We start from the raw sequence: 25,093 nt of genomic DNA on the forward strand, positions 1-25,093 counted from the left end.
TTTTCCCCAACTAAGTTATGTGGCAGGGTTATTGCTCTTTCTCAGAGAATCTGTTTGTTTGTCGCCTCCTACAATGACTTCATCTAGTTTTCCAACTCATCTGTGTCCCTTTGTATGTCAGCTTCACAGAAACTTTCAATTTACAATTCACTCTCACACTGTTGCACCAACAGTGCGACACAACAAAATTAAAACCTTAATGGGGAGATTGATTCACGTACCTGCCCCCTGGTAGAGACCACTTCAGCACCTAGTATTATTTGGCACAGGGGGCTCTCCACTTTATACCCTGAGACTTCTGCAACTTCCTTTTGAGGTGGCTATACCTGGTTAGCTGAACAACGTCAATCCTGTAACAAATTTCAAACATCTGAATCTCTAAGTTGGACCAGTACCTCTGCCATTACTCCCCACTTATTTGTTAATGGTATGGTGCCTGCCCCTCTTAAAGACACCCCTGTGAATCCCTTGTTCTGGAAGCTAGGAGCAGATTCCTTGGTTTTAAAAAAGTTATTACCAATATCGTTACTTTCTTTTGCTCTTAGCTGGCGGAAAGGTTTGTAGCAAAACCACTTTCTCAAGGACACTAGGGCATGATTGAAGGCCATCACACAATACAGAGACATTGCCTCTACCGATTATGGATGAGCTGAAATGGGAGCAGGAGCCAATGCTTTGTTCTCATTAGATCTCTCTGCTGTCGTCCCACAGTTGAGTACTCCAACTTGTTGAGGCTTTGGGCATCGGGTGCTAGGCCCTAAAGAGGTTCATATCATTCTTTACAGGCTGAACATGTATCGCCAGATTGGGCAACTTTTCGTCCAACATATTGCATGCAATTCCAGAGTGACTCGTGGGTCCTCAATCTCGCCCCATTTGTTCACCAGCTATGTAATCCCGCTTGCTGAAGCTTTACTTGAGAAAGGTGTTATAGCATTTATGTGTTCTGACGACACCCAGATCTTGCTGTGTTTAGACAGTTAACTCTCCCCTCACCTCACATTCCACCAAACCCTGCCTGTCTGTAGCAGAGGCTGGGTTGCAATAAACTAAAGTGAAACACTGAGGAGACACAAGTTCTGCTTATTAATTGTCATAATGATTAATGGCTTGATGCCTACTAGCCTTTGTAGATGGGCGCTCTTTCACTCGTTGCTCAAAATATGTAGAGCTTGAAAGTAAAGATCAACAGTGCTTTCTCGGTCTGGCAAGGTCTGTGAGTCGTGTCATTGTGCATGTATCATATTAAACGCCAGAAAGAGATTGCCCCTTATTTGACATTAGAAAGCAGGCACCTTGTAGCAGCAGCATAGGTTGGGTCCAGTTTGGACTAGTCGAACATCCTCTACTTACAGTTTCCTACACTCCACAAGAATGTTTATTTTGAGAGCCCAAAGCATGGCCAAGGCCTCCTTCTGAAATGTCTACATTCAGCCTCAAGCAAAGTCCTAAATGCAAAGGCAATCATGACTTGCTTTCCATTCAGGCCGCTGTTTCAGTTCCACTCTGTGAGAAAGATCGGGTCGGAACCCCTGTTAGGGTTGAACTACAAAGCCCAGACGCCCCTGCACGAACAAGGATGCATTCCGTCTCACCTGAAACTTGGACGAAGACCGATATCTCTTCTCTCTTTCCACAGCGTGAGGTAACGGCTAGAGGAGGCGTTACGGACACTGGACGAATAAAAACAGACGCCATACAGGAAGCTGGGTCGTCGCAGAACGTCGAGGAGGCGGGACCAGAGACGGACCACGAGGAGGACGCCGAATCTCGGAGCCGGGAGCCGGAGCTGAACGCCGAGAGTCAAGACAGCGTTGCTGAGCGAGAAGAAGAAGCGGGGGAAACCGAAGACCGCTGGACGGAGGAGTGGTGGTGTCCCCCGGAGGAGGCTGGAGAGCGTGCCGTGACTCAGGAGAGTTACGGCGGGGCCGGTGAGTGACTTTGAACCGAAGCCCTTTGGGGAAACTGTTGTGTGTTGTGGGAGGTGGAAGGTAGAGAGGACATTGTGGGTGGTGAGTGGAATTTTGTAAAGGGGAACCCGAAACGTGCATGTGTAAGAGAACAGTACCGACCGTATCCCGTTCAGTTGTTGAACGTGGGATTAGGTGTAAATGGTCTATGCCTCAACCTCCACTATATTCTTATCCTCATTCCATACCAGTTCACTTCCCATTCCCTTACCTGTCACTCCCAATTCCTTTACGCACTCCCCTTCACCATACCCCTTTTCCGTGCACTACTTTACGGTGTAGGAGCAAGGGTTTCGAAACAACCATATCACTGACGGTCCCTTTCTCTTTTTTCCTCTCGGTACCTCCGGTACACCAACACCACGGAGACTCGGTCGCCCCTGGATCAACGACCCCTGGACGAAGAGGAAGGAACATCGACTACCACGGCAAACCCTTTCAACCCCGGAGAACTCGGTGCCGCGTGTGGAAGTACAGACCCCGTCGTGAAACCTAAAGCCTTGTTTCCTGACAATAAAAGTGCTGTTCGTCAATATATTCAGCCTCCGCGTCTGTATATCCGACCTGCCCTCCCACAAGTGGTGTCAGAAGTGGGATCTGACGGAGACATGGAGGCTGCAATTACCAAAATGGCTGAACATCAAGAACATTTGGGGAAAGTAATGGAAAAATTCTTACATGTTGTAGAGGAGGATCGGGAGAAAACACAGAAGGTCCTACGGGACAGAGCCAAACTCAAGAAGCAGCCCTGGACAAATTGGCTGAAATTCTCGGGAATCAAAAAGGACCTACTACACTTCCCTCAATGGTCATGCAAAAGTATGTCAGTGGAGAGGACCCTGATTTCTTTTTCACGAACTTTGAACGTATAGCTACTGCTGCCGCGTGGCCGGCCGACAAATGGGGTCAGTATCTGGGTCCACTTCTTTCAGGGGATCTACAAGCAGCCTACCAAGCAGCTACCATACAAGGAGCCGTACCATATGCAGATATCAAACGCTATATAATGGAAAGGTTGGGGGTGGATGACGAGTCATACAGGATAAAGTTACGCCAGATAAAAGAGGGTCCGCAAGAAACACCCCGAGCATTGTACTTCAGGGTAAAAGATATGACCGACCGATGGTTGAAGCCTGCCACCTCGGATAAGGACGGTATCATGTCAAAAATATATCTTGAGCAGTACTTGGCCTCTCTTCATCCGCCTATACAGAGATGGGTTAGACAACAACCACGTCTGACCCTTGAATCTGCCGTGGAAATTGCAAGTGCATATAACAGGGCCCAGGAACTCCAAAAGGGTAGAGAAGATACCCAGTGGAGAACTCCTGGACCGGGACATCACAGGCCGTCTCGTGCTTCTATTCCTAAAAAACCAGATCCCGTGGCTATTTTACCTGGACCTATGATACCCACCCCGGTGTTCAGATCACCAAATCCTGGACCCCAGTGTTTCCATTGTGGAGGGATGGGACATATTGCCAAATTTTGTCCCCAAAAAGAGGAACCAATGGAAATAGGAATAGCCAGAAATTACTACTGTTCTAACCCGAGAGAACCTTTGCCCCCATATCATTGTGAAGTAAAAGTGAATGGACAGCCCACTTTGGCTCTGGCCGACACGGGGTGTCGACAGAGTGTAGTTCGACCCCAAGATTTTCAACCTAGAGTAGTACCCAGTGAGGAGATGGTGGCCATCCGCTGTGTACACGGAGATGTTAAACAATACCCAACTTCCCAGGTTACGATCCAACACACCAATGACCCCGGAACCTCCCTGAAAGTAGGTCTGATCCCAAATTTACCGGAGAAAGTCATTTTGGGTAACGACTATCCACAGCTGTCCCACATGCTAGCGTATGATAGACACAAGGGAGAGGACTGGTGGGCTGAAGCTCCTTTTTCTAACACAGACGAACATGAGTGGCCTGAATCGAAACCAAGGAAGAGTAGGAAGCAGAGGAGAATAGAAAAAGGGAAGCCACCTATCGTGTTGCCTGTTATACCTGAAGAGAATCCTTGGGAAACAGACAGAAGTTTTCGGTCCACACAGAGAGAGGATCCGGTTCTGCAGGAGGCGTGGAAGAACGCACTAGAACAGGAAGACCCCCTTCATGTAGGTCCCTATTTTTTTCAGAACAACGGGCTACTTTATAGGAAAGGAAATCCTACACAGGACCCCCAGTTAATAGTACCCACCCCATTTCGAGAAAAGGTAATGTTTCTAGCCCATAGCCATTTGCTAGGAGGTCATTTCGGTCCCGAAAAAACAGAGAAACAGATCCTTGAGAGATTCTATTGGCCGGGGATCTACCAACAGGTTAAAAAGTATTGCAGAGAGTGCCCCGTATGTCAAAGACACAGCAGGTACATACCCCCTCGTGCACCATTGCGTCCACTCCCTGTGATAGAAGAGCCCTTTACCAGAGTAGGCATGGATATCATAGGACCCTTGTTACCATCAAGGAGTGGTTGTAGGTTTGTGCTGGTGTTGGTGGATTACGCCACCCGCTTCCCTGAGGCCATAGCCTTACGGCGACCAGATGCGATTAATATTGCCAAAGCAATGATAACAGTGTTTTCCAGGGTGGGGTTTCCAAAAGAAATCCTGACAGACCAAGGAACCCCATTCATATCCAAGGTCATGAAGCAAGTATGTACCCAACTAGGCATACATCAAATTCGAACAGCAGCTTACCACCCTCAGACTGACGGGTTAGTCGAAAGGTATATTTTACGCTTAAGACAACCCTTAAAAAACTGTTGGAACTAGAAACAAGGAAGTGGGAGGATATGTTACCGTTGGCACTGTTCGCTATACGGTGCAAAATACAGAAAAGTACAGGTTATTCCCCTTTTGAACTGCTATATGGCCATCAACCACGAACATTCTTGGACATGGCCCAAGAAAAGTGGGAAAATGAACCCGATAACACTAAGCCCTTAGTTGATTATGTATCCACTCTCAAAACACATCTGAGTCAGATTCGGACTATTGTCCGTAATAATCTGGAAGAGGCACAAGCGGCTCAGAAAAAACAATATGACAAAAAGGCAAAAGAGAGAAAATTCGAGGTGGGTGATCTCGTTCTGTTAATGATGGCCTCATCTGACCACAAATTATTGGAACAATGGCAGGGCCCGTATAAAATTACTGAGAAAGTCACCCCTGTGACTTATAGGATAGAGCTAGATGCGGCCCGGGGTACTTCACAAATCTATCACATTAATTTGTTAAAAAAATGGGAAGGACCTCAGCCTGTTCTAACTGCCCAACTTGAGAATGAGGTTCCTTTATTTTCTCAATGTATTGACACTACTCTTCCAAACCCTCTAAAAGAAAAATTAATGCAAAATCTCGCTCCCCTTGGAGGAGGGTTTTCCCTAACTCCAGGAAGGACGACCTTAGTACAACACGCCATCCGAACCCCTGTAGGTAAAAGGGTACGACTTCGGCCCTATCGGATACCGAGGCCCGTCGTCAAACCATACGAGAGGAAGTCCAAAAGATGCTGGAAATGGATATTATCGAACCATCATCTAGCGAATGGAACTCCCCAATTGTCATGGTTCCGAAACCGGATGGTTCGGTTAGATTTTGCATCGACTTCAGAGAAGTTAATAAGTTATCGGAGTTTGACACTTATCCGCTACCAAGAGTGGATGAAATGATAGAAAAAATAGGGAAAGCCAAGTACATCAGCACATTGGATTTGTGTAAAGGTTATTGGCAAATCCCTTTACGTCCCCAAGACAAGGAGAGAACAGCCTTCTCCACCCCGGAGGGATTGTACCATTTTAAGGTCATGCCATTTGGCTTACATGGAGCACCAGCCACTTTTCAAAGGGCAATGAATTGTATACTACGTCCCCACGAGAGGTACACCGGAGCGTATATAGATGACATTGTCATTTTTAGCGATACCTGGGACCAACACGTACAACACCTGAAACAAGTCATTGTAACACTAGGGGAAAATGGATTAAAGATCAATCCCTCGAAAAGTCACTTATCAGCCCAAACAGTGAAATATTTGGGGTACCTTTTGGGAGAGGGAATGATTAGACCACAAGATTCCAAATTGACAGCTATATCTCAAATTCCTCTTCCCAAAAACAAGAAAGACCTACGGGCCTTTTTGGGCCTTTTGGGATACTATAGAAGGTTTATTCCCAATTTTTCCCAGATTGCATCTCCTCTCACTAACCTACTGCAGAAGGCCTCCAATACTGAGGACCGTTTGAGACACCCTACTCCTGACATACTAAGAGCCTTCCATACTCTCAAAGGTTCCCTAACATCCGAAACAGTGCTAGCCAGTCCTGACTATTCTCTACCGTTTGTTTTACAGACAGATGCATCAGATCAGGGGTTAGGAGCAGTGCTCTCACAAGTAACACGACAGGGACAAGAACAGCCTATTTTGTATATCAGCAGAAAATTATTTCCTAGAGAACAAAATTACGCAGTCATTGAAAAAGAGGCCTTGGCAGTTAAGTGGGCCATAGAAACCCTGAGATACTATCTGGAAGGTAGAGAGTTTACTTTATTCACGGACCATGCCCCTTTGGAATGGTTATCCCGCAACAAAGGAAACAACAATCGTGTGTTGCGATGGTTCTTGGCGCTGCAACCCTATAGGTTTTGCACTAAACATCGGAAAGGGTCAGAACAAGGGAATGTCGATTTCCTGTCCAGGTATCCACAGGACAGAAACCCTAGTAACAGGACACCAAGGGAAAGGGGATGTGAGAAAGATCGGGTCGGAACCCCTGTTAGGGTTGAACTACAAAGCCCAGACGCCCCTGCACGAACAAGGATGCATTCCGTCTCACCTGAAACTTGGACGAAGACCGATATCTCTCCTCTCTTTCCACAGCGTGAGGTAACGGCTAGAGGAGGCGTTACGGACAATGGACGAATAAAAACAGACGCCATACAGGAAGCTGGGTCGTCGCAGAACGTCGAGGAGGCGGGACCAGAGACGGACCACGAGGAGGACGCCGAATCTCGGAGCCGGGAGCCGGAGCTGAACGCCGAGAGTCAAGACAGCGTTGCTGAGCGAGAAGAAGAAGCGGGGGAAACCGAAGACCGCTGGACGGAGGAGTGGTGGTGTCCCCCGGAGGAGGCTGGAGAGCGTGCCGTGACTCAGGAGAGTTACGGCGGGGCCGGTGAGTGACTTTGAACCGAAGCCCTTTGGGGAAACTGTTGTGTGTTGTGGGAGGTGGGAGGTAGAGAGGACATTGTGGGTGGTGGGTGGAATTTTGTAAAGGGGAACCCGAAACGTGCATGTGTAAGAGAACAGTACCGACCGTATCCCGTTCAGTTGTTGAACGTGGGATTAGGTGTAAATGGTCTATGCCTCAACCTCCACTATATTCTTATCCTCATTCCATACCAGTTCACTTTCCATTCTCTTACCTGTCACTCCCAATTCCTTTACGCACTCCCCTTCACCATACCCCTTTTCCGTGCACTACTTTACGGTGTAGGAGCAAGGGTTTCGAAACAACCATATCACTGACGGTCCCTTTCTCTTCTTTCCTCTCGGTACCTCCGGTACACCAACACCACGGAGACTCGGTCGCCCCAGGATCAACGACCCCTGGACGAAGAGGAAGGAACATCGACTACCACGGCAAACTCTTTCAACCCCGGAGAACTCGGTGCCGCGTGTGGAAGTACAGACCCCGTCGTGAAACCTAAAGCCTTGTTTCCTGACAATAAAAGTGCTGTTCGTCAATATATTCAGCCTCCGCGTCTGTATATCCGACCTGCCCTCCCACACACTCCTAGGCCCTTGTCTCTGGCGTCCATAACAACGCAATGGGACAAAACTATTCAGACTGTGAGCATTCACAAGACTCTCCTTAACATCTGCAAATTCTTCTCGTATTCCCTACTCCACATGTAGTGTGCACCCTTCCTCAGCAGGGCTCACATGGCACAAGAAAATTAGGTACAAACTGAGAATAGAATGTTTCTCACCAAAAACGTGAGTGCCTCTTCTTTCTTTATGGATCTAGGTATTTCCTGTGTGTCTTTAATTGATTCAAATTAGGGGCAGACCCCATCAGCAGAGATTACGTGGCCTAGGTAGCTTCTGACAAGCAAATTTGTATTTTTATCTGGGACCTTAAATCTATTATTCCTCAATGCTCAATTTCATAGAGAATATCTATTAAGGTAATGCTTACCAAGTTTTAATTAGAAAAAAATAAAGAATTACAAAAACATAATAAGTCCGTTAAATTATAGGGTTAGGTTTGATGAGGTCATACTGATAAATTTTGAAGCTTTACAGATCAGCTCTGGATAGGGAGTCCTCTCTGGAAGGGCAGAGCGGATCTGCATGAAATCTCACCATATCACGTGAGGGCAGCACTGAGCGGGTTTAGATGTGTAGCAGGGTAACTCTTGATGTCCTCGAGGACAGGCTTGACCTTGAGCAGGGTAGATCCTCTCCAGCTCTTGAGACAATTTAGTTCTTTCGAGCCATTAGCTGGACTGAATATTTTTTACTTAAAGCTTAAACAACGTGTGATGAGACAGGAAGGAGTATTTTGACCTAATTGTCCTGTGATAATGTGTTGTCTTTTCTATTTTCTTCCCCTTCACAGACACCTGAGGACTTGAACATCAGAATTTCAGAATGGAGAAAAGGCAGGTTCCAAGACAAATAGGAGAAGTGCAGAGTTCACCCGTAAGAGCCACACTCCCTTCTTCTCCTATCCATAATGTGCCTTCTTCAAGATCCCAAACTGATGCTCAGAGAGACTGTGAGATGGAACCACTATCGGGGAACCTGCCTAACATGATCCATTTTTCCATGCTGGAGCAGTTAGAAGCCAAACTGGACAAATTGCAGAATACCCTAGAGGACGTGCCGTCAAGAGTCGCTGGGCTTATGGAGCAAATCTGGATAGCAAAGGGTCTAGATCACCTTGTGAATGGGGGTTTGTCTTTGGAGATGGCCGGTCCCGTGGTGGTTAGAGATTGTCCTCTCAGCAGGTCCCCTCCGATCAATCTTTCACTCAGGGCCAAGGAGGTGAACCCATGCCTTCAATCTACATCTTCACCTGGTCGTGATCCACAGCCGAATCAGTGTCTTCAACCTCTGTCTCCTCGTGGGCATGAACCAAAGCAGAGCCAGTGCCTCCAACCTCTGTCTCCGGCTGGCCCTGGACCACGGCAGGACGGTACTGTCTCCAGGGGCCCTCCTCCAGATGTTCAAGTCATCCCAGGTGAGCCAAGCCTTCGTCTTCCACCAGTGTTTGATGACGGGCAGGATCCACAGCTGGACCAGTGCATACAACGAGAACCAGAGGAACACGAACAAGAGGAGCACGTGAAGAAGGAACCATTGTATGCAGATAGTTGGGGCGCACAACAGAACGTCTGCCTGCAACCACTGTTTCATGAGGGACATGAGCCACAGCGAAACCCCTGCAGACAACCAGTGCTCCCAGATGGAGAGGGACCAATTGAACACCTGAAGCAAGAGTTGTTGTGGTTTGATGGTGACGGTCAACGGCAAAACGTCTGCAGACACCCAGCATTTCAAGAAGACCAGAGTCTACAGCACATCACCTGCCTGCAGCAGATGCTCTCTGATGCACATGAACCACATCAGAACTGCAAGACCGAACCAATGCACCTTGAGGCACCCAGTCCAGATCGCGGCTATAAGCTAGAACCACCGAGTCCTGAGGACTACGATCAGAACTACAAGCTAGAACCACCGAGTCCTGAGGACTACAATCAGAACTACAAGCTAGAACCACTGAGTCCTGAGGACTACGATCAGAACTACAAGCAAGAACCACTGGGCCGTGAGAACCGAGATGAGAACTCTGACCTACAACCGACATGTGCTGATGTGCAGGGCCCATCTGGAGCCTCATCATTCCTGCCACAGAATGCTGCTGATACTGATGGAGCTATCGCTAGAGACCCACTGGAGAGAAGAAATACAGACGCAGATGGATTGCTGCTCAAAGCCATCCCAGGTATTTGGTTCGTACTGAATTAACATGCAGAATGGCAAGTAACTTGTACAGTTCTGAGGGAATGTAGCATAAAATATCTCCAAAGTGGATCTTTCCAGATTTTTAGTAAGATCTGCAGGGGGCCAAATCTGAGTTGTGTGGACTGGTATCTTTGGGGAGGGCCTTGAGTACACTAGAAGCGGTCATGTACCTGGTATCGCCTTTATTTTTGCAAAGGAGTTTCTCCTTCCCGTTCAGTGATAGGCTAAGAAATGGAACTCTGCACATGAAAAATTACCTGAATTCTGGTCCACGCATGAGAAGCCCCTTTCCGGACTCAGGACCTCTGAGGAATTAGTGGCAGAATCTGTGATTTCAATCGAAGCTCCGCGATACTCACCACCCCCTAAGTGTGAGATGTAAGTGAGGTGTTATTCACCGAGAGTAACATTGCCCTTTTTTGTTGCTAGTGCAAACTAAAGCACTGTAGAGATGGGACTGGGTCTATGTGATGTTCGAGTGTTCAGAATATTTATTTATTTATTTATTTATTTTCGAGATTTTTATTGCGCATTCAAATACCCGGAGGTGTCTCGGCGCATAAGGGGCTAAGAGCGATCAAACAGCAGCTTACTGGTTAAACAACCATGTTTTTAATAGCCTACGGAAGCTCATCAGATTGGGGGCAGTTTTAATCGCCAACGGCAGCAGATTCCACAATTTGGGTGTGGCCACCAAGAAGCGCCTATCTCCCCATGTAACAGTTCTTGTGCGCGGCACTGGAAGAAGGCGGGTGTTGGCAGATCTAAGCTGCCTCTTGGGGATGTACAGCTGAAACGCTTCTGTCAGAAATCTAGGCCCGACACCCTGTATTGCCTTATAGGCAATGCAGAGGGCCTTAAATTTAATTTGGTTCTCTACTTTTAGCCAATGTAGGTGACGAATGGCAAGAGTAGTGGACTGGCGACGGGGGATGTCAAGAAGAATCCTTGCAGCCGCATTTTGTATGGACTGCAGTTTCGCTATGACATGTTTCTGAGTGTTTAAAAAAAGGGCGTTCCCATTGTCAATTTTTGAAAAGACTAGGGTGGAGACCAAGGTCTTCCCAGCTGAGGTAGGGAGGTAGGGCAGTAATTTCTTGATTTTCTTTAAGATAAAGAACGCAGATGACACAACCTTGTTGACATGAAGGCTGAAAGACAACTTGCTATCAAAAATAACCCCCAGATTTCTAACCTTCTCGACCGGGACGGGTGGAGAGCCCAGCTGGACAAGCCACCAGATGGAGGACCATTCCGGAGAGAGCTTACCGAAAGTCATAATCTCGGTTTTATCCGAGTTAAGCCTCAGACAGTTGGAGGCCATCCATGTGCTAACCGCAAGCATGGCCTTTTGGAAATTGGCTGCCACCACTGGGCCGTCCTTGTGGATTGCCAGGACCAGTTGGGTATCGTCTGCGTACGACGTAAGTCGCAGTCCATGGGCCTTTATTATCCTCGCTAAGTCCGCTACATAGATATTAAATAGCGTAGGACTTAGCGAGGAGCCCTGTGGGACTCCACAGGGGAGTGCAGAGACAGGAGAGTAGAAATCACCCAACTTCACTGTCTGGGTACGGTTGGCCAGGAAAGATGAAATGAGATCCCTGGCCATGCCGTTTATCCCCAGGGCTGCGACACGGTCGACCAAAATAGCATGGTCGACCGTGTCAAAGGCCGCAGACAGATCCAAGAGGATCAGGACGGCCACACCTCCCTGGTCCATGATGGCTCTGATCTCATCTGAGGCCTTTATTAAAGCGGTCTCGGTTCCGTGCCCTTTCCTGAAGCCAAACTGCGTTTCGTCGAGAAGTTGGTGAGTGTCGACGAACTCCGAGAGTTGTTTGTTCATCAGAGATTCGCACATTTTGGCAGGAAAGGGGAGACACACAATTGGTCTGTAGCTGGCCACAGCTGTGGGATCCAGGGAGGGTTTTTTCAAGAGTGGTTTAACCGCCGCTTTCTTCCATGGGGTTGGATAATGACCAGTTTGAAATGCAGTGTTGCAGATTTCCATAAGTGGTTGCGAGATCACTTCGCTTAGGTTAGCCATCACAGAGGGAGGGCAAGGGTCCAAGGGGGAACCAGACTTAATGGTGGAAATGAGACTACTGATGTGGTCTTGAGTGATGGAGGCAAAAGAAAAAAAAAGATCGTAATCATGATCTAAGGTTGATTCATCCCTAACACAGACTCTGGGTTTGGTCCTTATGTCCCCCTCAAAAGATGAATATATGTCTGCCACCTTGGTAGTAAAAAAGGTGGACAGAGCATTACAGAAGGTCTGAGAAGGGTTAACCCCGGGTCCAGTGGGAGGAGTGGACAGTGTGGTGACAACTGAGAACAGTTCTCTTGCGGAGTTCTTGGCATTCTCTATTTGAGCAGAGAAAAGGGCACTTTTTCGAGCTGTGATCGCCCTTTTATATATTGTAAGGGCATCCTTATAGGATTGCTTGGCTATGGGGCAATAGAATTTCCTCCAACGCCTTTCTAGGTTCCTACAATGCTGTCGATGGAGCCTAAGTTCTTCGGTGTACCAGGCCGCCGACGGAGTTGTTTGGTTGGGTCTCGTACACTTCTCCGGGGCCACTTGATCAGCAGCATTCCGAATCCAATCTTGGAAATCGGAGGCTGATAAAGCAGGGTTGCCTCTTCCCATAGGACGGGGCAGTGCCAGAAGATCTGACATCTGAGGAATGTCCACATTCTTCCAGGAACGAGCCCCTGTCCTTGTTCGTGGCCTGGAGGGGGGAGGATTAATAGACCGGGTGTGTATCCCAAAGATAATAGCCCTATGATCTGACCATGTGAGGGGAAGCGTATTGAGTACACATATATCAGGGTTGTTGGTAAATAGGTCATCTAATGTGTGTCCCGCCTGATGAGTAGTTCCCTTTACCAGTTGACGAAGTCCTAGAGTTAAGAGGTCAGCAGTAAGTTGAATGGTTTCATGGTTATCCTGCTCTTCCAGATTGAAATTAAAATCTCCCAATATCATATATTCGCTAGAACTTATGATGTAAACCTTAAAAGCCGAGAGTGTGGAAAGAAAGGAGTTTCGAAGGCCAGGAGGACGATATAACAGAAATATAAGAGGATTTCTGGGTCAGTCAGGGTCTGACGCTTAGAAGGGCAGGAAGGCAGTGTGAAGAGGACAAGTGATCTGTAAGTCAGGTCTGTAGTGGTGGAATGGGTAGGGTAAGACCCGCGGCACCCAGAGCATTCGATAAGAAGTGGTCATTTTTCTGAAGTGTGTAGGTACTTGTAAATAGAACTGGGGGGCCTGCAGGTCAGAGAGGGCGGGCTGTATTATATCATACTACATCATGTAGAACAACGTACAAGGTCAAGGGAGTTTCAAGATTAAGTGTTGTCTGTAGGGTTATGTGCACAGTACAAGGTGGTCTGAATATCAAGCTGGGTTAGTTGTATTACAGTATAAAGGATGGGGTGATATATTTTCTTATGTTTATTTAATCTAATATGGGCCCCATTATAAGGCCTCAGTTGTGTCTCCATAATGTCTCCTGTTACATTTCCCTCACTTTTTCCTCAGGGGAATACCAGGACGGGTTCCCTAAGCAAGCGCCGGGACGCTTACGGGCAGCTGTGCGCTTTACAAGTCCAGCACATATACATTTTACATTTACATTTATATCATTCTTTTATCATTTTGCAAACAACTGGTAACTCTCTCCAATGAGTTTTTCCACATCCCTGTCCATGGCAGGCTACCAGTAGTGCATTGTCTGTCGTTTGTTGCTAGATATCGCACCTAAATGTCCTTCATGGCTCCCCCCTGACAGAATGAACTTGGCCATCGGTCTGCAGTTCACACAACAAATCGTTTTTCATTGGGACATTCTTTCCTCATGAAATGAATCACTTTCAGTAAAATAGAATCTTCATCCAATGTCTTTCTATACTTTTGCCCCCACACACAGTCTTTACCCGGCCAACAAATACTTGCAGCAATACATTCCACAAACTCACAGTCATTCTTTTTGTTCTTATGTTCCACATCTTCCTGCCCTCAGGGCAGTCGGGGCAAGCAATAAGTATTTTTGTTCCTCTCTCCTGCAGTGTGTTCGACCTCAAAATTATGTTTCAAAAGTTTTGAACGTAACCTCACCAAGCTGGCAGTAGCCTGCTGGTGTTCACATTATTACCATTCAAAAGAGGTTGATTATCAGTTCATATTCTGAACTTGTCCCCACACAAGGATGACTTAAACTTTTCAGTTGCCCACGCGCAGTCCGACATCCCACGCTCAATGGTCGAGTGTTTACGTTCATGTGGTCGCAGTGTGTGTGATGCCATTGCACATTCCTCATTTCCTTTGCCTTGAGTCACTATAGCGCCATTGCCAATGCTTCCAGTATCATCAGTGATAGAGCACTCATTGCCTGGTAGATATGGACTCGGAAGTGCTGCATTGAGCAGTTTTCCCCTAATCTCTGCAAATGCAACCTCCTGTCCCCAACCCCAGATAAATAAAACCTTCTTATTGAAAAGGTTGTGAAGTGGTTCAGCAATCACCGCAACATTTTCAGTACATTTTGAATAAAATTCATTCATTCCTGTGAGGAGGACCCCGAGAGTAGGGCCCTGAACCCCCGTTACCCGTCATGGAAACCGGAGATGCCACCGAAAACCAGGGGGCGGTAAGGGTTAACCTGTTGCACCAGACCTCACCTTGCAGGAAGAAGGAGGTGGCTTTACGGAGAAGGACCAATCAGGAAGGCCGACAAGAAAAGAAAATGGTGGAGACGGAAGACGCGGAGAGACCCAATGAGGAGGTGGTTTTACGGAGAAGGACCAATCATGAAGGCCGACAAGAAAATAAAAGGCTGAGATGGAAGACGCGGAGAGACCCAATGAGGAGGTGGCTTTACGGAGAAGGAGGTGGCTTTACAGATAAGGACCAATCAGGAAGGCCGACAAGAAAAGAAAAGGCAGAGACTGAAGACGCGGAGAGACCTGATGAGGAGGAGGCCGGAGTGTGCATCGAGTTGTAGCAGCAGGATGCCTGAGGAGAAAAGAGGGAAGAGACGTTGAGAAAACGGGACGACGACGGCAATGATAACCCGGACGAAGTAGAGGAGTGGAGCGAGGATTGGTGGATCCCCACCAACCCCAGGAGGTGCGAAAACGTTGGACAGTGAGCGAACCGGGCAAAGTGAGGGTACCAAACTAGAAAGGGAGGGCATATTGAGGTACAGGGAGGACGTCAAGGGGTGGTTGTATTGCACCAAGCTAGAAGGGGAGAGCATATTGAGGTACAGGGAGGAAGTCTAGGGGTGGTTGTACTGCACCAAAGTAAGCCACATATTGTCTTTTCTTTCATGAGGATATTTCCTTGGTGTCTGCCTTTATTTTTCTTTCACCGTTTACCGATGTCTTGGGCTATTACTCGTCTCTGGTGATTCTCTTCCTATAACTACTGAGTGACTCGGCTTGAATTACCTACACGGGGGGCCATTAAGCCCAGGGCCGTATTAAATAGGTGTTAACCCCCACTTCATACACAACGTGGTGTGGTGACGGGCACTTTCCCATCTCCTGACCTAGTAATTTTCCGAGAACCTGAGTCTCGTTGTCCTTTTTTTGTTCTTTTACTTTCAAGCCATCTGGGGGACGGACAGTCAAAGGGGATATCAGGAATCACCAGGATACAGGAACACACACCAGAAGAGACTCTCCGATCACCCGCCAGGACAGCAGCTCAAGAACCCATGATTTTCTCTACAAACTACAAATAAACCAGAACAATTGATAAACTCCTAAAGCCTCATAGCTTCTATTTCCGCCCATCCCTCCCACAATTCCCTTAAACTCAAGTTGTTGGTCACAGTGTTTTGGAACAGGTATTTTAGTGACTGTCAACAGGCCAGGCCATAGTGAAATCTCTTTAGCTGAAACCACATGCCCAAATTATTCATCCAATCATACATTTATCTTTTTTTTTTTAAATCTCAAACCTCTTTTCAGGAAGGCTCTCAAGATATTCAAAGTGTACGCATATGCTTATCTAAATCTTTGCCGAAAATCAAAGCATTGTTTTGGAAAACGAAAACTTCAGAGAGACCATTCACCTCCTCTGCCATCCTTCTTTGGAACATGGCTGCTGGAGGGGCCAGACCAAATGGCATTGTGTAATACTGATTTATTCCTTCAGGAACTACAAATGTCATCATCTGTCTTCATATCCAATTTTGAGAAGATGTTTGCTCTAGCAAGTGTTGTCATTTCATCTATTATCAATCATCAATCATTTTTAAAGCGCACTACATACCCGCGAGGGGTCTGCTGGGGGGTGGGGGTGCTACTAATCGAACAGCCAGGTCTTGAGTATCCTCCTGAAGGTCAGCAGGTCTTGGGTCTGTCGTAGGCTCAGTGGGAGGGTGTTCCATGTCTTGGTGGCGAGGTCGGAGAAGGATCTCCCACCAGTGGTTGTTCTTCAGATGCGCGGGACGGTGGCGAGTGAGAGGTCGTTGGAGGTAAGCTGGTAGTGGGGGATGTAGGAGGAGAGCCGTCTGTTGAAGTAGGCTTGGCCAGTCTTGTGGAGTGCCTTGTGTGCGTGGTTGAGGAGCTTGAAGGATATCCTCTTGTTGACAGGGAGCCAGTGCAGGTTTCTCAGGTGGGGGGGTGATGTGGCCGTGGTGTGTTACGTCGAGGATTAGTCGTGCCGAGGCGTTTTGGATGCGTTGTAGTAGTTTGATGAGCTTGGTGGGGCCTCCCGCGTAGAGGGCGTTTCGGTAGTTGAGTCTGCTGCTGACGAGGGCCTAGATGACTGTCTTTCTTGTATCTGTCGGGATCCATCTGTAGATCTTGCGGAGCATGCGGAGGGTGTTGAGGCAGGAGGAAAAGATGGCGTTGACTTGCTTGGTCATTGAGAGCGTTCAGTCGAGGATGATTCCCAGGTTGCGTGCGTGGTCGGTGGGTGTCGGGGCTGCCCCCTGTGCAGTTGGCCACCAGGAGTCGTCCCAGGCTGAAGGGTTGGAGCTGAGGATGAGGACCTCAGTCTTGTCTGAGTTCAACTTCAGACGGCTGGTCTTCATCCAGTCGGCGATGGCCTTCATTCCTTCGTGGAGGTTTGCTTTGGCGGTGATGGAGTCCTTGGTGAGGGAGAGGATCAGCTGAGTGTCATCGGCGTAGGATATTATGTTGCGGTTGTGCTGTCGGGCTACGTGTGCGAGCGGGGCCATGTAAATGTTGAATAGTGTCGGCCTGAGGGAGGATCCCTGGGGTATGCCACAGATGATCTCGGAGGCTGGGGGGAGGCGGACGCTCTGGGTTCTGCTGGAGAGGAAGGAGGTGGTCCAATCCAGAGCCTTGTCTAGGATCCCTGCGGCGTGGAGGCGTGCGCGTAGTGTGCGGTGGCAGATGGTGTTGAAGGTGGCAGAGAGGTCTAGGAGGATGAGTGATGTGGTCTCGCCACTGTCCAGCAAGGTCCTGATGTCATCGGTGGCGGCGATGCGGGCAGTCTCAGTGCTGTGGTTGCTGCGGAACCCTGACTGGGAAGGGTCCAGGATTCTGTTTTCTTCAAGGAATCGGGTTAGCTGTGTGTTGACAGTTTTCTTGATGACCTTAGCCGGCAAGGGAAGCAGAGAGATGGGCCGGAAGTTCTTGAGGTCTCTTGGGTCTGCCTTAGGTTTTTTGAGTAGGGCGTTGATCTCGGCGTGTTTCCAGATCTCTGGGAAGGTCGTGGTCTCGAGGGGGAGATTGATGACGTTGTGCAGGTGGGGTGTGATGGAGCTGCTTGCTCTGTTGAAGACGTGGTGCGGGAATGGGTCTGATGGAGAGCCGGAGTAGATTGAGCGCATGGTCTTGATGGTGTCATCAATGCTCACGCTGGCCCAGGCTAGCAGGGGGTCGTGGTCAATGGTGTACGGAGGGTCTGTTCTGTTGCTGTCTGTTGGTGCTGTCTGGGTGTTGAAGCTGTCGGGGATGTCTACTATCTTGCGGTGGAAGAAGGTGGCGAGGGAGTCGCACAGGGCTTGCGACGATGGGATGTCGTAGGTGTTGGAGCTGGGGTTTGAGAGTTCCTTCACGATGTTGAAGAGCTCCTTGCTATTGTGTGCGTTGTTGTTGAGGCGGTCTTTGAAGGAGGTCCTCTTGGCCACCCTGATGAGGTGGTGGTGGTTGCGGATAGTGTCCTTGTGTCCTGCGTGGCTATCCGGAGTTTGTTCACTGTGTCATTTCTTCTCTAGTCTTGCTTGGAGGCTAGGAGTTCTGGGGTGAACCAGCTGGCCCTCTTCCTGGTGTCTCTGTGGGGGGGGTTTCTTCAGCGGGGCTAGGGTGTTGGCACAGTTCTCGATCCAGCGTCTGAGGCTGTGGGCTAAGTTGTCTGTGTTCGAGGGTTCGGTGGGTGGGCTGAGAGCGAGGTTGGCGTGTAGTTGGTCTTCGGGGATTTTGCTCTAGCAGCGGCGGGGGATCTGTTGGGTGCAGTGGTGTGTGGTGGGTTTCAGGAAGGCGAAGTGGATGCAGCGGTGGTCGGTCCAGAGGAGTTCGGTGGTGTGGCTGATGGAGACGTATGGGCTTGAGGAGAAGACGGGGTCGAGCGTGTGGCCGGCAGAGTGGGTGGGCATTGTGACAAGTTGCTTCAGTCTGAGGTTGGCGAGGTTATCAATCAGATCTATTATGGTTAAAGGATGATGTAGGACAGTGCCCTTTTTGTAAGGTTACCCCTGCAACCCCACACTTTTTCCCAATGCTGATGGCTTTGACCTGCTAACCAGACCCCTGAGCCTGTGCTCTCTCCCAAAAACTGTTACATGTGAATTGGTAACCCCAATTGGCAAGGACTTTAACCCGCTTGTAAGTCACTGGAATGTGGTTCCTGTGGTACCCAGGGCAGGGCCAATAAAGGGATCATTAGGGCCTGAAGCTCTGTTTGTGCCACCCCGATGTTAGCAGATCTGCCATTACAGACTGCGGAAGCAGTGCAAACCTCTCAGACTCGACTTTGTTTTCCATGGCATCTTTCTTTCACTGTCTCTGTTGTTCTATTCTACTGTCTGCCTCTATCATTTCCAGGAACTTTTCATCTCTATCTTTCCATACCTTGTCTCTGCCTCTCTCTGTGCCCCAGAATCTCTGTCTTTTTCACTGCGCCCGTGTCTGCCTCTTTTCTGCTTTTCCGCTCTCTCTCTTCCACTGATGGTGTCTGCCTCTTTCAATGCCCCAGTCTCTGCCTCTCTCTTTATCTTTCATTTATGGCCGTGGTGTGGCCTGCCAGAACCAAAAACAAACCACAGATGCATTTCCTTGCAGTTAAACAGCACTACCATGCAACAACTTCACGTTGCACAAACGGAAACACGCTGGGGTTAGTTCCAGCAAACGAGAAGAATATCCTCTTGTGAAAATCAGGGCCTGTTTATAATTCTTGGTTTGTGGATTTAGCACTTTATTTTGAAAATAATTAGGAAAGTAGCAATTTAGTGAAAATGCAATAAAAGCAGGGGGTGCAAAATCAGATTTACTTGCCTGAAAAAGAATTATTTTAAATACCCAAAACAGCTGTGTCAAAGCTTTTTCCTGTTGAGCGAAGAGAAAATAAAATGTGAATATCAATTTTTTTAAGTAGCTTTTTTAGTCTATGCTGCCCAAACAGCAAGGCCTATTGTCTGTGCCAATACTTGTTTTAATTGGGCTCTGGATCCGTAAATCTCCACCGATTCACACGGTGGGTGCGCGCTAACCGGCGTGGTGGATCCTCCTGCGGCAAAAATACAATGTTTTTGGGCAATTTCCTTCCCAAGAGGGGCCCCCCACAGACTCCTACATAAGTCCCATGGGGTCAGGATACACCTATCCTGACCCCTCATATCCTATTTACACTTTATTGCCCTACCCCGAAACCCATGTCCCAATTCACAAAATGGCGGCTGCAACTTTTTGCTAAGGTTCCAGCCAGACAATCACAGCATTGCTGTTGGCGCGTGGATCCGCTCTCAATATATACATAAATCTTTTTTCTTAAAGAACTCCAAAACTACTCAACAGATTTACACCGAAAAACAAAGAAACGTGGTGTAATTCCGTTCAGCGGTTTGGGCTGTAGTCCTGTCGAAAATCCTGTGGGAATTTACATGGGGAAATCGTGTTTTGGGAACCCCCACTCCCCTTTTTCTTGGCCCCTGCTTGACGAATCACCCCAAACCGATCTCTCTCTTTCTCTCTCTCTTACTTGGGTGTTGAAATAAGGTAAAAGGGAACAAAAAACAAACCTGAAGTTCACCAGGTATAATTTACTGATCTAACCATTACATGTGCCCCCATCATACTCTGCTTGTGCCCTCACATATTACTTCAATCATGATATGTTAAATTACATCATTGATGAGATCACTTTTGACCTCTCAAACAGCATTACTGATGACATCACTGATGACATCATAGTCATATGCAGCATAACGTTACTCAATGTACATGTGGAAGTCAATAGCATGAAAATAGTGTAAGCCCAAGAGACAAGTGTAAATGTGCATTTTAAAAACTATACTGTGCATGCTTTTCAAATCGCTAACATTCAGATGGAAGAATTACTCCATATTGAAAAAGGTAATATCTGAGTGCACCTCACGTGGGTGACAGAGGTATATTTGAAAGTAGGCTCTGGCTTTAAGCCCATTCAAAAGAAAATCTGTGAAAAAGGCCAAAGTAGCTGTTGACAATTCATTAACAACCTGGATTTCTGGCCCAAGTTAAGTAGTTGTGACACAGTGTTCTAGAGACATTTTATAAGCTGTGCATATTTATTTGTAGTACTTAACTAAAGATTTTCAGGCATTACTGAATATTGAATAATATAAAATGTAGGGGTGTCCCACTTAGAGGTGGTTTATCTCATTCTAGTCCTGTAGGCATGACTCTGAGGTTGCAGCTGTGATGCCCATCTCCAGGATGTGTTCAGTGTATTTGACTAATCTTCCTAGCGTTGATCCCATGGAGCCCTACAGAAGCAAACGTATACTTGCCAACCTCTGGACTTATAATCTGGATCAATCCGAAGTCTTTAAGTTGATAATAGAAAATTGTCAAGCATGTTGAATTACTTAATGTCAACACACTCAATAGGACAGTGTCAGAATGTCTGTATGGTGTCCTCAATATTGTCAGTTGTGATGTAATATATGAGGTCATAAGCAGTGCATGGCGGGGGCTCAAGTTCTAGTTTGGGTTATTGTTGGTAAATATAAGTGTTTGTTTTGGTTATTTAACATTAGTTTTTGTAGCATTTCAACACCTAACTATAATGTTACTTTTAACCTTAAGTCAAACGGGACTTAAGTTATTAGTGATACGAAAACACTCTTCCTATGGAAACTCTGACCTAACTAGAACTACTGCCACTGCGCTGTGTGTGTGTAGACTCGTAACTCGTATTTACTCAACTCCCCACAGAAGAGGTCCAAGCCAGTACTCCTAGATTCCTAATTAGGTCGAGACCTGCCAATGCGCAAGTATTGCAGCTTGACATATAGAGGTGGATCAGGAAAGCTGACCAAGGGGCTTTGGCAGGCGGATTACGCAGAGAGCATGTGCCCATGCACGAGCTTGCCATTTGCTCCCGAGCCGCCTCGCATCATCGCATCAGACCCGCCACAGCAATGCCCAGAGCTTCAGATCTCAAAGGAATGCTCTCCCCCACCCCCCTCTGCGCAATGCCACTCCAAAGACTTTTTTTTTACACCCCATATGCTCGAGCCTTGGCGTCAGCCCCCTGCTCCAGACTTCAAAGGGATCCGCTCCCCCGCCCCCTGCTTCACACTTCAAAGGAATACGCCCCCCGCCCCCGCAATGGTGAGAGCATTTCCCGGCCACTTTTAATTTCATTTTCGCGGCCGCTTTTAATTTCATTTTGCGGCCGCTTTTTTCACTAAGAGAGTTTACGAGTGCCAGGATTGTTTCTCTAAAACTCTCTTATGTGAGCACTAGCGGATGGGAGGTCAGCATGCAGTCTCACCACCCATTGCCAAATACCCTTAATAACTACCCGCGTCCCACACTAAATGCCTCACTTGTTTTTTTTACTGCAGAGTGGTCAAAGTGGAGCATCACTTTGGTTTTATTGGTGTTGTAGGTGAATTTCTTTAAGAATGCTGCTGTGCTAATAAAGAAAGACGAGCCTAATCCTCGTCTGTGTCCTTCATAGAACTGAAAAGTGTCCTGGAAAGCTAGGACATCACCTACAATAATACAGCGACTCATTGAGAGTCATGGAGCAGGGCTCGGTAATAGAGGTACAGGCATGCTTGGAGAAATAGGTTCCGAAATACAGAGGTCAGCTCGTGGAGACTGCTTGCTTGCTGCAGTTCTGACACAAGAGTGTCTGTTTTGCATAAAGAATCGCTAGTTTTGCAAAAACTCTCATGGTGACCGGTTTCCTCGGTTTGGTTTTGTCATGCCTACAGGGATCTCGATTAATCGGACTGCTTGTTTGTCTGTGTTCCGCACTGTTGTAGAATCCTGTCATGCGCCGGGTTGATTGTTTCTCTTAGGCATGGCTACAAATTTCAAATTGCGTACCCTATCCTGATTTGTTCATGTTATGGTCCTGAAAACGCACATTTGTGTGGACAAAAGCCACGGCAGGCAACAAGCACAGCTGTAATAACAGAGGTGGCCTCGTTTGCCTGACCCTGCTACGGCCATCTCCCTTACCGATGAAAGGTATGTTATACATCACTTTTAAATTGTAGGGCCTAAAACGACTTTCTTTTTTAGCTTTCGACAGATGCTGTCATTGATATTTTCCATTTTTAAGAGACGAAAAACGAGACCGCTAAATCATTTCAGCAGAGAAAAACAGATACTGTGACAACTTTAGGAACGGATTATGAACGTATTTTCTGTGCAAAGTGAAGAACATGCCCTTCCATCCCAGCGAAGCCCTTCCATCCTCCCTCTCACCACTCTCCACTCTGTCCCCTCCCACCACTCTCACCACTCTCCCCTCTCACCACTCTCCTCTCACCACTCTCCCCTCTCACCACTCTCCCCTCTCACCACTCTCCCCTCACCACTATCCCCTCTCACCACTCTCCCCTCCTCTCGCCCCTCTCTCCCCTCCTCTCTCCCCTCTCCTCTCTAGCTCTCCCCTCTCCTCACTCTCCCCTCTTCTCACTATCCCCCTCTCCTCACTATCCTCACTCCCCCCACTCTCTCCTCTCTCACCACTTTATCCTCTCTCATCACTCCCCCCACTCACTACTCTCCCATCTCTCACCACTCTCCCCTCCCTCTCTCACCTCCATCTCACTTCAATCTCCCCTCTCCTCACTATCCTCACTCTCCCCACTCTCTCCTCTCACACCACTCTCTCCTCTCACACCACTCTCTCCTCTCTTACCACTCTTCCCTCTCCTCACTCTCCACTCCCTCTCTCACCTCCCTCTCTCCTCACTCTTCCCTCTCACAACTCTCCCCTCTAACCACTCTCCCCTCCCTCCACTCTCCCCTCCCTCTCTCCCCTCTCCTCACTCCCCTCTCTCCTCCCTCTCCCCTCTCCCCTCTCCTCAACCTCTCCCCTCTCCTCACTATCCTCACTCCCCCTCTCTCTCCTCTCTCACCACTCTATCCTCTCTCATCACTCTCCCCCTGACCACTCACCCCTTTCACCACTCTCCCCTTTCACCACTCTCCTCTCTCTCCTCAGTATTCTCCTCTCTACCTCCCCCTCTTTCCTCACTCTCCCCTCTTTCTCCTCTACCCTCCCTCTCTACCCTCCCCTCTCTCCTCTCCCCCCTCTCTCCTCACTCTCCCCTCCTCACTCCCTCTCTCCCCTCCCTCTCTCCAGTCCCTCTATCCTCACTCTCCCCTCTCTCCTCACTCTTCCCTCTCCCCTCTCCTCACTCTCCCCTCTCCTCACTCTCCAATCCCTCTCTCCCCTCCCTCTCTATCCCATCTCTCCTCACTCCCCTCTCTCCTCACTCCCCTCACTCCCCTCTCTCCCCTCCATCTCCCCTCTCCCCACTCTATCTATCTATTGCTCTCACTCTATCCATCGCCCTCACTCTATCGCATCACCACAGCATCACTCAGTACCACCACAGCATCACTCAGGGGCACCACAGCATCACTCAGGGGCACCACAACGTCCCTATGCGCCACCACAGCATCACTGAATGCCACATCATCACTCAGCGCCACCACAGCATCAATCTGTGCAACCATTCAATAATAACTGGTTCAAATATGTTCTTGGATTTTCGTCACAATAAAATACACTGAACATAATCTTCATAAGTTATTTACAAAAGTTTAAGCTATTGCCATTATAAATTACAATAATTTTTATTTAAGTATTAATTAATAAAAAAATTAAAAGCCATTGTTATTTGTAATATCACTACATGTAAGTCACGTAGATACAACACATATTGCATTTCAAATGCTATAGGTGTCACATTTGCAAAAATTATAACTATTGGCATTGTAAATGACAAAGCTATTAATTTCGTTATTTTTAAAACCAACACATAAATAAAAAAATTGTCATTTACAATACCAATAGCTCAAACTTTCCTAATGCGAGACCTATTGCATTGCAAATGCTTGTTTGTGTTCAGCAAGTGTCGTAGTGATGCGTTGTGGCTTAACAACAAGCCTTTCTCTACCTCAAGTGAAGTGCCCTAATCTCCATAGATCTGCATCTTTTGGTCCGCAATAGACAATCAATACTCATTGCTACTCCTTTTCACATCATCAATCACAATCATTTTTAGGATATATTTGTTTTGTGCACCAATGCACCATACTAACAATGGGTTCATTATAATCATCTTTGTTCATTCATAGAGTGTTTAGAGCTTTACATTCATTTTCATGGTATTCGGTATCCGCTTTGGTTCTGTCGTCAGTTAATATAGAAATGGGACTTCAACTCGACCTGTCACAAATGTATAATTAAATTATTGTTTCTATAGCATCCAGCAGTTTGTTGCTACTATGTAAATGCATGTGGGTCCATCAGATTATGTCGTTCTTTTGTGGTGGATCATAATGAGTCCAAGCAATAGCGCCTGGCCCTTGGCAGCTGAGCAAACTAGAGGGGAGCGGGTGAAATTAGAACTATGGCAGCAAGTA

The 25,093-nt window shown here is 47.6% G+C and overlaps 1 protein-coding gene across 1 annotated transcript in view; it reads left to right on the plus strand.

Annotated features, from left to right (window-relative positions):
* Positions 1-25,093, plus strand: part of LOC147736806 (uncharacterized) — a 47,745-nt gene that overhangs the window by 15,100 nt on the left and 7,552 nt on the right. The window contains exon 2 of the mRNA XM_086953481.1: positions 8,592-9,980. Coding sequence (XP_086809607.1) covers positions 8,624-9,980 — 1,357 coding nt within the window. The 5' untranslated portion in view covers positions 8,592-8,623. The remainder of the gene's footprint in view (positions 1-8,591; positions 9,981-25,093) is intronic.

Source organism: Lissotriton vulgaris, chromosome 1_2 (assembly GCF_964263255.1).
Source record: "Lissotriton vulgaris chromosome 1_2, aLisVul1.2, whole genome shotgun sequence".
Lineage (NCBI taxonomy): Eukaryota > Metazoa > Chordata > Amphibia > Caudata > Salamandridae > Lissotriton > Lissotriton vulgaris.